General features: G+C 33.0%; 4 protein-coding genes and 1 long non-coding RNA gene across 7 annotated transcripts in view; 1 reads left to right on the forward strand and 4 right to left on the reverse strand.

The window, feature by feature from the left end:
- On the reverse strand, window positions 1-3,149 carry aptx (FHA-HIT; the record flags this gene model as incomplete). The annotated part of the gene is given in 8 exon segments (NM_001032532.1): window positions 1-343; window positions 680-758; window positions 970-1,073; window positions 1,168-1,253; window positions 1,485-1,580; window positions 1,927-2,291; window positions 2,421-2,563; window positions 2,936-3,149. Coding segments are annotated over 8 exon segments (1,143 nt in total). The 5' UTR covers window positions 3,133-3,149.
- Window positions 3,150-3,372: 223 nt separating this feature from the next.
- On the forward strand, window positions 3,373-9,753 carry LOC100183138 (trafficking protein particle complex subunit 12-like). Its single transcript, XM_002122285.4, has 12 exons — window positions 3,373-4,304; window positions 4,579-4,752; window positions 4,987-5,102; window positions 5,790-5,903; window positions 6,175-6,304; window positions 6,639-6,760; window positions 7,041-7,164; window positions 7,409-7,484; window positions 7,812-7,952; window positions 8,208-8,295; window positions 8,864-8,980; window positions 9,314-9,753. The coding sequence occupies exons 1-12, from the start codon at window positions 3,446-3,448 to the stop codon at window positions 9,461-9,463; spliced, it is 2,211 nt and encodes a 736-aa protein (XP_002122321.1). The 5' UTR covers window positions 3,373-3,445; the 3' UTR covers window positions 9,464-9,753.
- Window positions 5,343-7,932, reverse strand: LOC113474392. 2 transcript variants are annotated; one of them, XR_003396052.1, is made up of 4 exons: window positions 7,798-7,932; window positions 6,590-7,057; window positions 5,746-5,925; window positions 5,343-5,555 (listed from the first exon to the last, which is right to left on the reverse strand). It is a non-coding gene; the product is annotated as an uncharacterized LOC113474392 (long non-coding RNA). The 2 variants fall into 2 exon arrangements; XR_003396051.1 differs by having other exon boundaries at window positions 5,746-5,975.
- A 61-nt stretch (window positions 9,754-9,814) lies between the features above and the next one.
- On the reverse strand, window positions 9,815-13,272 carry LOC100180778 (cytochrome P450 10). 2 transcript variants are annotated; one of them, XM_026835272.1, is made up of 8 exons: window positions 13,133-13,272; window positions 12,657-12,732; window positions 12,294-12,369; window positions 11,866-11,999; window positions 11,396-11,558; window positions 10,902-11,028; window positions 10,544-10,667; window positions 9,815-10,285 (listed from the first exon to the last, which is right to left on the reverse strand). In XM_026835272.1, the coding sequence occupies exons 3-8, from the start codon at window positions 12,348-12,350 to the stop codon at window positions 10,087-10,089; spliced, it is 804 nt and encodes a 267-aa protein (XP_026691073.1). In that variant the 5' UTR covers window positions 12,351-12,369; window positions 12,657-12,732; window positions 13,133-13,272; the 3' UTR covers window positions 9,815-10,086. The 2 variants fall into 2 exon arrangements, with proteins under 2 accessions (XP_026691073.1, XP_026691072.1); XM_026835271.1 differs by having other exon boundaries at window positions 12,294-12,424.
- The window catches only part of LOC113474370 (cytochrome P450 10-like), a 2,992-nt gene continuing 2,269 nt past the window's right edge, over window positions 12,652-13,374 (reverse strand). Inside the window, exons 6-7 of the mRNA XM_026835119.1 lie at window positions 13,133-13,258; window positions 12,652-12,732 (exon numbers count right to left, since the gene is read on the reverse strand). Of these exons, the coding sequence (XP_026690920.1) occupies window positions 12,652-12,732; window positions 13,133-13,258 (207 nt within the window). The remainder of the gene's footprint in view (window positions 12,733-13,132; window positions 13,259-13,374) is intronic.

The raw sequence follows: 13,374 nt of genomic DNA on the forward strand, positions 1-13,374 counted from the left end.
ATGGAAATTAATTTGAATTTTTTTTCAAGACATTTAAAATGTTTTATCTACTGTCTTTATGATGTGCATTTTCAGGTTGTTATCTTCAATAACTAAAGTACCCAACAAAATAAAAAGGATGAATGGGTTGTCATGGAAACAAGTAACTTCGTTAGAATCAAACATAAATCGATACACAATGTTTGTATCAGGAACCTAGGATTGGATTCTCAGTAATTCAAGCTGATTGTATAAGAGAGCAAACAATCACAGTAAATTGTTGGTAATGATTTACTTCTGACATGAATCAATGTGTTTCTTTAAAGTTGGAATATTTTTCTGTGGTTTCTTACAACGATGACATCTGTTGAAAACAAGGTTAGAAAATTTTACACCGGCAGCTTGAAAAAATTTTTTAATCCTGTGGCCACTAATGGCTTGTCTAAACTGTCAGCAAAACATAAAAAATAACAATCATCCACAAAGTTACATACGTGGTAACTTGTTAGCGGGCTTGAGGCGTATGAAACAAAACACCTGTGTTATAACCACTGTCATTTTGGGATTATACTTTCATACATTCATTCATTCATCCATAAATTTACTCATACATTTATTCACCACAAAAAATATCAATACAGAGTTTAAAACTTATAAGATATAAGTTAAAAAATAAGAAAAAGTTAACATTAAATTCTACTTGAGCGGTTCATTAAGCAAACTGGTCATGGTTCGTCGATCTTTCACTTTTCCTCCCGTTTCTAATTCGTTTATTATATCTGGGGTGGAAAGAAAATATTTATATATATCATAGCATTATTCTTAAGCTGACACAAGGTTTTTTAAGATAACAGTTTTTAAGTAGGTTTAAGGATGAGGTGTGTGAAACAGAACAAGCTGGCACAAGGTGTTAAACCCAAGGTATAACCACTGTTGTTTTCCTGCCATGCCAGAAGAAAACAGACACAATTATTCATTATACCAACTTACCCGTTGCGTCAACAAAATAATCCGTGGTGAATGAATTCCAATGTTTCTTTGTTTTAAAACTGGATGATTGAAAATCTTGACTGATAACATGCATGTGCATTTGACTGTAAAAGTATATGAGACCTACAGTTAGAAGTGTGCCAAATGGAAATTGAAAACTTCTACAGATGGGAATCCTATTCCAATCTTGAAACTTACCTCATGCTAGCTACAGCATGGTAACCAAACCTGAATTCCACATCTGGTTGTTTATCCATAACCTCAGTTGCTAGTTCTTGACCAACCTTAGTTTAAAGTACTTGTATTTTAATACAGGGTTAGAACAACTTTGGATATAAAGTAATATAATACAACTTGTTATTTTTAATTAGCAAATTTAGTTAGGAAAATCACCCACAAAGTAACATATACTTGGTAACTCGTAATTATAATGTTAAATAGGCAAATTTAGATTTTCCAGTAATAAAACATTATAACTAGTTTTGCATATTATTTTACTTTAATTGGAAAATCACCTTCAAAATGTGTTTAAGTAATTCAATGTTATCTGTTGATAAATTCTTTGTACTGGATATGCTGTCTTTGGGTAGAATTAACCAATGATATTTTGCCTGGGAAAACACAGACACAAGGTTAAAACATTTTTACAATCAAAAAATATGAACTCACTATAAGTTAAATGGCAGTGGTAGCCGCACATGCCTATAAACCCAGAGGTAATGGGTTCAAGGTCGTTCCTGCTACCATTGCGGGCGCATGTGTCATTGTGCAAGAAACTTAACAGCCTTTGCTCCAACCCAGTGGTCACTAATGGGTTTCAAAATAATCACTTATAAAGTTACAGGCGTAGTAACTTGTAAGCTGGGACGAGGTGTATGAAACAGAACACCTGTGACCTGTGTTGCACCACCCGTTGTTTTTTGGCCACTCGAGAATAAAGCAAGTTTAATGTCTTACTTTTGGATATTTATCTTTAATAACCACAATCTGTTCATCTTCCTGTACCACAAGTTCTGGGTCTTCCATTGCAGCTTTTAATCCTTGTGACCAGTGTTTATGTGTTGGAGCTCTTTTATTTGACTCGGCCTTTTTCTCACATCGTGAACTCATAGGACTTGGTGAATCAAACGCATACACAGATTCACTGCTGAATTTTTCCTGAGGTTTAATTTTAGAGTTCAAAACTTTAGACTTGTTTTCGGAAACTTTTAATTTCTTTCGTTCAGGTTGTTTTATGAACAAGTCAGATTTTGTAAGACCTGTACTTTTGGTTGGGAGTTTAGGGACCACAGCTTTTTCAGTTTTTGTATCATTTTGGCAACCTATATAAGATAAATATTTTTATTTTTAATAACAGGTATAAAATTGGAACACTCAAAAATATATACACCAGATTCATAGAATTTGTTTCGAGCACAAATTACCAATAATCTTAACAAACCAAGCATCACCTGTAAAATAAACCCTGTGTGGAAATTTCCCATTAACAACATGAAGGTCTTGCCCTTCTTCCAAACGCGAGGATTTATTTTTTTCAATGTCAATTCCATTTATTTGTGATGTATTTGCACCAAGTCTCTTCACTAAAACATATCTGAAAAATGGGAGATTACAAAAAAATATATAACATGCAAAGAAACACTATCTCTCAATTTAGGTGATTTACTAACCCCCTAACCACCAAACTCTAATACTTTCCACCAGCCTATTCTGCTATGTACTTAGTGCCTCAGTATCGACTGACCAGTTAACAAATCTTGCACGTACAGTAATTTATGATATTTATAATATTATTATAGCCTACCTAATAAAACTAATTAATATGATTCCTCACTAGCACTGAGTTCTCAATTTGAACTACCAGTATGACAATATAGATTGCTCAGTTAAAAAATCTTGCACATACAGTTATTTTTTATATTTATGTAATTATAATAGCCTACCTAATGAAATGTAATTAAATTACCTTTTGTAGCAGTTTGACGTCAACTCCAATTGACTTCTTGAGCAAAGTTTATCAGTAATACCAAGCTCTGGTGTCCTCCCTATAATAACAGGCACGTTGTGTGGAAGAGGTAGTTTTGGATGACTGGATTTGCAGCATTCCAAATAACATTTAACCGTGTCGTCAGCCATTTTTAACAAGCGATAGAATATCCTCATGCGCTGTTAAATGGAGTCCCGAATAATGCATTAAATTAAGCTGTTGAAAAGGTAAGTGTACAAGATTTACCTGATGTGTGCTAAAACTAATAGAAACGTACGATAAAAATAAAAAAAAACGTTTTAAGATAATAAAAAAAAATTCTTTATATGAAATTTAAAAATTTCGAGCTGGGTACTTTCCCTGTGACATAAACATCAAATGTTACTTTCATAGAAATCCTACATTGAATATTTACTGTTGATGTATACGAGTTTGCGTCGTGAATAGTGTGAAAGTTTACATTTACGCCGATTTATTTACAATAACACCATGGCAGAACAAACAGACATTCCCGTATGCACGCTGTTTCAAGAAACTGCAGCCGATTTAAATGTAAATGCTGGAGATTTCTTGCAGGATTGCAAACCGATTGACGATTCTACAGAAAAGTCCAAAATTTCAAAAGAAGAGAAACAAAGTCCAGGTGTTTGTAATTTATTTCAAGATGATGCGTCAGACGTAGATCTATTCTCAAGTTTGGCGATCACAGATCAAAGTTTTGTGGCAGAACCTTCTGCAAGAAGTGATGCAACAGAGGCTAGTGTTGAAAATATGGATCAAAATGAGAAGAACTCTGGTATAGAGGATAAACATACAGTTATGGATGCAAATAATTGTGAAGAAAGTCCAGAGCAAAATGATACCATGGCTTCAATATTGATTAACGACTCATTTGAAAATATTTCTAATATTTCGTTTGACCAATCTCATACAGAACCAGAGGTAGAAACTAACTTGATCACAACAACAGACCAAATTTCTCAAAGTTCCCTTGAAAATGATGTGAAAACTGAAGCCAGCAACACCGCCGTGGTAGGACAAGATCAAAATAACTTAATAACAACAACGGACCAAATTCAACCAACTTTCCTCGAAAATGATGAGAAAACCGAAGCCAGCAACACCGCTGTTATGAAACAAGACGAAAACAAAAATATGGATTTTGAAAACAAAGAAAAACCAGAAGTATCAACTGTACAAGCTGTTAGTACCAATGAAAAACCAGCAGAACCTGCCAGGATTGAATCTACAGAACAAACAACTTCTGATGTAAACACCACACTCGCAAGTGCTTTGTTTTCAAACTTAGATTACTCAAGTCCATTTGATCGCATCAGAAAACCATCGGGTAAAAATGCAACAGTGTTATTGAAATTAAATGTTACTTACTTTTATTACATGGTGTTATAAAAAGGTTTTCTGTTTCATACACCTCGTGCCAGTTTTTTAACTAGTTTCCCCTTTTTTTGAAAAATATGTCTTGATATAACCGTATGTCATTGTGCAAAACATCTGGTTTCACACATCTTGTAAAGAAATGCTTTAAACACAGTTGTCGCCCTTCCCTCCCTTTTTTTTATAAATTCTGGAATACACACTTGCTAAAAATATCCCCCCTGCAGAAGATGCATTCACAAGTGCGTTGACCAACAGTGAAGCGGATCGTAGACGAGATGCATGGATTCCATCGGACTCCACATCAGCGGTCCTCTCTGCCATCTTTACATCACAGAAGCGGATCAAACTGGAACCAACTCACTTGACAAGACCGGGACTCGCAACCAGTGAATCTTTAGGTAAAACTTGTTTTTAATATTGTAGTATAAAAAGGGGGCACAATATGTTTTCAGGCTGAATAAAGTTGTGCATTTCTAAGTTACTTACGCATACTGTAGGTCAATTTAAAAACAATTAAATCTTTGGGTAAAAATGTGTTTTAGGTTTATAGCATAGTAGAATGGGGTAAGATGGAGACTTTCATTCTTTTTTTTCTTAACCCATTTACTGACAAATGTCCTTTACTTGACCAGGTGATCCAATCAAAGCAGTTTTAGCTCGGCATGGAGCAACAGACATCGCAAACCAGAGGCAACGTAACACAGCAGATTCTGTGTCACAAGATAAAGGAGGGTTAATGGAGTTGGTGGTAATTATTTGACTGTTTTCCTTCATAATTTTAATAGTTTATTGCAAATGCTGGATCAGGCTCCTGTTGCTATTATTGTGGGTCCCTAATCATTTATCAGCCATTGGTAAATTAAAATGGTCACCAATGGGTTGTCCAAATGTCCACGATACAGAAACAATAACAACAACACAACATATTACACTATAGAACACCTGTGTTATCAGTTTATCACGACTGTTGCTGCCCTCCACGCTGGTATAAATAAATGTCATTTATTCAAAAAATGCAAGTGAGATGTGATAGTGATTAAAACACAATACAAAATACTGGTGCAGTGTGTTGTCACAGCAAGTGGTGTACTTATCAATTTACATAATCTTTAACGGCTCATCTGGTATGAAAAACATAGTGTATTTCTAATGTTTCCTCTGCCATTCGACAAGACTTTCTTCAAATCCATTTATATTAAACCTGGTAGCAGAAGTAACAGAATATTTATTAATTTACAATGAACTTATCAGCTATACATGATAAAATCCGCCAAAAATAATCACCCACAAAGTTACATACATGGTAACTCGTAAGCTGGCACGAGGTGTATGAAACAGAACACCTATGTTATAACTTATAACGACTGTCGGGTCACGGGAGAATACCTTACTTTTATTCATTTATTCTACTTTTCCTGGATATCCTTTCATTCAGACAAGTGGTGATCTACGAGCAGCTGTTGATTTGTGTGGAAAGATTCTCACGGATCTTGGCCAAGGATTTGGACATGCAACCCAACCAAGTGAAAATTCACCAGTTTCTTTACAGGTAGATATGTTACTGTCTTGATCTGTCAATTTTTCGCCATTGGTGACCAAAATTTCGTCATTTTTTCCATATCTTCATTAAGAATTTAATAATGCAAGATATATCATTACTATGACCACCTATAAAGGATTTTAAATTGTTCGTTTGCAAAATAATAAATTCCGAAATATCCATAAAACATAGTTGTTGAATATACCCCTATATAATATACATATTATTTATTCATCATATAAAAATATCTACCAACCGATGCATCTTTTGTTTTTTACAGTGGTGGCATGCAAGGCTTAGCTTATTAATAAGATTAAAGTTATACGAGTTGGCTGAAACTGAAATCAACCAGTTCGGAGATTTTGACAAAGCTGATCTTTATTTTGGTTTCTACCCTGATTTATATCCAGGTCAGTAATATTGTGAAGTGGTTAGTAAGTATATCTGTTTTATTCTAGTGGGGGGTTGTATATATATGTCTTTATATTGAATAAACGAATGTAACTTATTTATCATCACACTGTGAAAACAACAGTCGTTATAACATGGGTGTTTTGTCTTGTGCCATCTTAGTAGTTGCCATGTGTTCAACTTTGTGGGTGAATTCCTTGAATGTTCTTCGTTTACTACCAAATGGGACAGAAAAATAGAATAAAAAGGTGTCCCATCTTCCCCCACCCTACTATATATCTTACCAGTGTTTTCTCTTTAAGTTTTCATGTTTAAAACAATCAAATTTTCCAGGTAGAAGAGGTAGTATGGTTCCCTTCTCCATGCGTGTACTGCATGCACAGTTTCCTCTGCATAATAATAAACCAGATGAAGCACTCGGACGATTGTATGCATTACAAGATACTTGTGAAAAGGTAAGTGTTTTAATAAATTATAACTATAAGGTATTACGGACTGAAACTTAAACGAATGAGAGTTAAAAAGAAATTCTATATTTAAGCTGGTATATAGAAAAAAATAAACAAAAAGTACCAAAATACTCCATTTTTCTTCTTTTATTACAAAATTTTAAAACAAATACAATCTGTAGAATTATTGACACGTAACTAAAATACCTGCTGTGTTATGGGGTAATGGTTTAAAACAAAACTCTCTTCTTAAATTTCCTTTTTCTTTTTTCTCTCACATTGCCAGATCCTGCATCACCTTAACTGTGGAAAGAAAGAAGATGGACTAGTTGGTGAATTGAAATGTGAAGATAAAGAAGCTTCTATTAGGTTGTGGAAGGAAAGAAGCAAGAGTCTGTTCTACTGCATAGGTATTGTGTATTGTTTGTGTATTTGTATTCTATATATTATATATGGGTGAGGTCCTGGAATTAAAATTTGAGCAAGATTCGGCCATTACCCGAACACCAAAAATTGGTTTAAATTAGTCTTTAGGACAGCCCAAAATTTAAATGCTTTTATAGAATTGACGTGCCCATCTATCATTTAAAACATGTTTTAACGCAAGTTTTACCGTTTATATTTACTTGTATTCACATATTTACACCCCCACAGGCAATGCATTATTACAAAACAGAGAGTATGAAGCAGCTATTAAAACTTATGATCACATCCTTACTACAAATGGAGGGTGGGTGTTTTACCATTAACCTAAATGTAATGAAACAAAAAAAGACAGTTTGTTGTAATAAGAATATTAATTTATTTTATGAAAATTTCCTTTTAACCCAGTGGTCCTTTATTGGTAATCTAAATTATCAGCCATACCATTAAAAAAAGATTATTGCTACTAAAATATACCCCCTTAATAACCAATCACAAAGTTACGCTTGTGGTAACTTGAAGGATACACGAGGTGTATGAAACTTAAAATCTGCATTAAAACGACTGTTATTTCCGCCACACGAAAAATAAACAAGTTACATTCATTTAATATAACATACCTTCAATTTTCCAGTGATGCCGTTTACCTTCAAAGTGGTATAGGCCGTGCCTTGCTTCAACTTGGTAGCATCAAATCTGCGCAACACAGGTTCACAAAAGCAGAACAAGCAGCGAATGATGATCCAAAGTATAAACCCCAACTCCTAATGAACAGGTAAATCGTTATTCTGTTACTTTTGCTACCAGGAATAATGTAAACAAACTTTCAACGGCTGATCTGGTATGAAAATAACTTGTGTATTTTTAACGTTTTGGCTGCCATTCAGCAAGATTTCATTATGAAATGAAACATATCAAAAATACACTATGTTTTACCAGATGAGCCGATATTGAAAAAGTGTGCAAATTTGTTATAGGTAATAAAACATGTTGTGTTTTATACTTTTATACTTATTTTTTTTCTTCGAAGAGCTTTTCTGTACCTTGGTGCAAGCAATTGGAAAGAAGCTCTCGTTCAATTTAATGAAGTGCTAAAATTGGACCCTCAAAATCTTGAGGTAATTGCTTTAAACATATTTGACTGTTGTATGGAATGACGCATCACGGGAAGACCCAGGATTTGGGGTAAAAATGTTGGTTAAAAAAGCAAATTTATATCATTCTGGCCAAACACATCGGTGGCCTGGGATTTAGTCCAGAGTATATAATGTTCGTTAGAAATTTGTATCATTCTGGCAAAAAATACTAAAATTTTATCCTAAATGAAAAAAAACTCGTTTAAATTTATGTTTACAACTAAAACCGTTTTTACATTTAATTGAAAAAAAGTGAAAAACATATTTACATTTAATTAAAAGAAAGTGGTCCCTTCACCTAACATAATAAAAGTAAAAAGGAAGTAGAGTAAAAAATGTTGATTGGAAATTTGTATCAATATGGCAAAAACTTTACAGTGAAGCGCTATAACAAAACACCAGGGGATCTGGGCTTTAGGGCAGAGTAAAAAATGTTGGTTAGAATTTTGTATTATTCTGGCAAAACAGACTAGTGAACCTGGGATTTAGGTCGAAGTAAAAAATACTGGGTTAAAATTTTATTATTTTGGCGAAAACTTTTTTGTTACAGGCTCTTAACAACAAGTCCGTGTGTTTGTTGTATTTATGTCGATTGAGAGATGCGATTACTTCGCTCGAAACTGCTGTGTGGATGCAGAGTAAAGAGAATGCAAAAGATTTTGTTAAAGTAAGTAGTTTATTTATACTTAGGATTCTCAACAGAAAACCAGGTCCTTAAAATAACTTTTATAGTAAAAGAAAATTTTAGTAAAGCAGTTAGGAAACGGTAAAAGCCAATTAAGGGCAAAATTAATTTTTTTTTATAAGTTTATAATATAATAAAAAAGGTGTTATAATTCAAAAATAATAATTCATAAAATGGTGTTTAAATTTTTTAAATCATAAAACGGTGTCAAGTTCAAAAATTATGAAATTGGTATTTAAATTTTTATAATTTATAATATGTTATTAAAATACATAAATTGTCAAAATTCATAGATTATTTTAAATTTCTCCACAGAATCAATTACCGTTTGAAGGAGCGCTTTCCAACCTTGTTACTCTATATGAGTTAGAATCATCACGTTTTATGTCAAAGAAACAATCGTTATTACACCATATCGCCAATATTTCTGGTGATGGGTTTGACGTGACATGTCTCAAAATGTGAACACGATTATTATATGTTATGTGCAATGTTGTGATGATATATTGATAATAACAGGGTGGGGAAAGAAGGGACACCTTCTGACTCTATTTTCTAGTCCCATTTGGTGTTAAACAAAAAATATTCAAAAAAATATAAAATCGTACCCTCACGACTCCTATAGACATTGTTAATTGTTTAAAACACGGTCAGGAAATTTAGACATTATGTGCTAAAGGTGTCCTATCTTACCCCACAGCATTATATAATGATAATAAAAACTGAAAACATTGAAGATGGTAAAAGTTATCGCATAAATTAGTAGTGAACAGATGATGTAGTAGTGTTTATGAATTGAATGCATAACTTATGTCAGTTGAGGTAGTTTAAATACGACTTGCACAGAAAAGTAATAAAGTCTGTTCTATATGGGTAAGGTCCTACACAGAAGTACATTTAATAGTGGGACTATTTTCCCTTCAGATATAAGAAGACTACTTCTATTGTATGTGGGTGAGGTCCTACAGTATGGCACGCCAGGGGTCCTTGAATTCAGACCAGGGTTTGCTCATTACCTAAAGAGTCTGCCACTTAGACAAATGATTAAAAATCTTTACTTTAAACAAAATTCTCACTATGATCCTTCACTAAAGCTGTTTAAATGTGAACCTTGGTGGTTGGGAAGGCGTTGACACAAGAAGAAAGTTAATCTTCATAGGTTTGTAATGATATTCAACCTTGTAGCGGCTTAAAACAGATATGAGCAAGTACTTCATTTCTTGCAAGGCAAATTTACGACCTGGACAAGCTCTAGTCCCATGTCCAAATGAACCAGCCATTGCAAATCTTTTAATAAATATAAAAACACGTTATCTTTGTGTGGTGGAGAAACAACAGTAGTTATAAAACGGGTGTTTCATACCATACACCTCATGCCAGCTTACGAGTTACTATGTATGTTATTTTTGGGGAAAAGGCGTGATCGCAACACCTAGCAGACAAACAAGTCATTTATGTTTAATTAAGTTAAACTTTTAATATAAACAAAAGTGTACGGTAAGACATGGCCTGTACGATTAATGTACCCACAACAGTACATCATACCTCATCCTGTCTTTTGCTTTATTGTCAACCTGGATCCATCGTTCCGGTTTAAACGAGTTTGGGTCATCAAAATATTCCTCACTGCAGTTGTTTATAATGTTGGAAGTCATTGTTACAACTGTGCCTAAAATCAAGAAATGTTATTGGCATTTTAACAACAGTTGTTTTGTCGCAATATTCTGTCTTATAGTTTAAAATATATTTCAATTCGTAATTGTAGAAACCTATTTCATTTATTTTCTCCTAATTAAATGTAAATATGTTTTAAACTGTAAACATGTTTCAACAACTTGCGAGTTAACAATACGAAAAAATGTATAGAAACACAAACTTTTGGATAAAACAATAGTTACCTCACCTGCAGGAATTTTATATCCAGATAAAACAATATCTTTAGAATATCTTCTGTTTGTTCCAATAGAAAATGGGAGCAGCCTTTGTGATTCCAACATACATGCGTGTAAGTAACTCATTCTCATTAAATCCTGAATTAAAAAGTTTAATTTTAAATAAGTAAGTTTATATTGCAACGCTCAACACCTAAATCTTATACAGTGCGATATTTGCCAGAAGAACCAAAACAACTCAAAAGATTGGATTACCTTAACTTTTTACACCTGTTCTTAGTAAATAAATGAATGACAGCCTTAACGTCTATTGTGTCTGAATTGCTCAAAATTTGTGAGTAAAAACCAAAATATATGGGGAAAAATACTTTTGGAAATTCGGAACCTTTCTGATTAACCCCTCAGCATAAAACCGTCAGCATAAATTGTAATTGTTCATTAAAAAAATACACTTTAAGTACTGGTTGTGATTGTTTATCAAAGCAATACATTGCCATATATTTACCTTACCATCAGTTTTTCCTATTTTTAAAGCTTCAAGTATTTCCTTTCTTAATATTTCTTGCTTGTCAGGATTGATTGAAAGCAAGTAAAGCACAAACACAGCTGAATTACTAGTTGTATCCACACCACCAGATAAAAGGTCTATAATTAACACTTCTATCTCACTGGAACAAATATATTGGGTTTTAATATTCAGGTTATTAATCTTTCATCTGGTTTAAAATGTAGGCTAGTGTATTTCTGACGTTTTATCTGCTACTTAGCAAGACTTCATCAGGGAAAGTAACCCAATAATACACGCAAGTAAAAACAACAAAGACAAGGGAATAAAAATGATAAAGGAAATGCTACAACTATACACTGTAAGTTACAGGGTCGTTGCTGCTAACAATGTGGGCATATGTGTTTTTAACTTGAATATTAGCATGTAAGGATAAGCTACATGCATTCATTTAAATGAGACAAACTTACTTTTTTGTAAGATTTGATGTTTCAAACAAATTGTAAAGATCAATCAGCTTTTGATCAACTGGAAATTCAGTAAATGCTTTGATTTGTTGTCTTCTTATAGCATGAAGTTGTTCTATTTGTACTTTATTAAATTTCTGCAAAAGAAGATAATACCAAGACAACATTATAAATATGTAAGTTATCATTTACTTATACTTGTATGGTAGGGCAACATAAAGGGTTATAACTTATAACATCTCAGTACACAACATATGCAATACTGACTTATGTACATTTATTTTTAATGAAAGCTTAAGAGGATTTTTGTAAAACTAAATGAAATTTATATATTAAATAAAAACAAAGAGACTATATTAAAAATATTAAATAAAAACAAAAAGGGCTATATTAAAAAGGATAAAACACAATAAATATAAAAAGAACTTTACCTTCATAAGTTTTGTGTTGTAAAACTTCCACAGTGGGGCGCTAAAGATACCTTTCATTATCAATTCAAATTTCTTCCTGTTTGTATCGATGATAATGTTTAAATCATCATCAACTGACTTGTCAAAGACACCTGAAGTTATAATAATAATAATAATATAACTATAATATAACTTTCAGTTGTCCTTTCAAATATGGTAGCGAAGATTGAAAAATTTTAAAACAAAAATTAGGATCCAAAATGATTATAGAAATAAAGTGAGCACAAAAAAACAAAAAATAATTTAAACTCATAAGATTAGTCGCTAATTATTTTTAAATTATAGCGACACAAATTAAACATATTTTCCTGATTTAATACTAACCTAGCCGAACACCAAAACAGAACACTGCAGTACTTTCAAGAGCCCATTTTTGTAGTAAATCTTGAAAGTGAGGTACCTGAGGTAAAACAACATAACTTTAACACAAATGAATGAATAAATACCTGAATGAAATTTACTTTATCCTCGCCTGGAGGGAAAACGACAGTTGTTATAACACGGGTGTTCTGTTTCATACACCTCCTGCCAACTTACGAGTTACCAAGTATGTTACTTTGTGGGTGATTGTTTTGTGGACTCTTTTATGTGTGGCTGATAATTTGGACAACCCATTAGTGACTACTGGGTAGAAGCAATTGTCGTTAAGTGTCTTGCCAAGGACACATAAACCCACAATGGTAGCAACGAAATATTCAAAGGAAAACACTTAAATATAGAATGTGAAAACTATGCATTCTGTATCAAAATTTATTGCGAAAACATATTTTGACACACTGATACAATAATCTTAATCTGACCTCATTATTTTCGTCTAAGTTTTGACCGATATAATCCACGAATTCTTCTGCCACCTCATGCTGTTGTTTGGAGTGTGACCAAACTATGGAGTTTTTTAAGAAGTGCTGATTCACCACTTTGCGTAGCTGTTATAAAAACCAATCAATATAACTTTTGTAAAGTAACTTTGTGGGTGTGTTTTTTATGTATGGCTGACTATTTATACTTTATACAACCCATTAGTCACCACCGAGTTGGAGCA

This window comes from Ciona intestinalis, chromosome 7 (genome assembly GCF_000224145.3).
Source record: "Ciona intestinalis chromosome 7, KH, whole genome shotgun sequence".
Taxonomy (NCBI): Eukaryota; Metazoa; Chordata; class Ascidiacea; order Phlebobranchia; family Cionidae; genus Ciona; species Ciona intestinalis.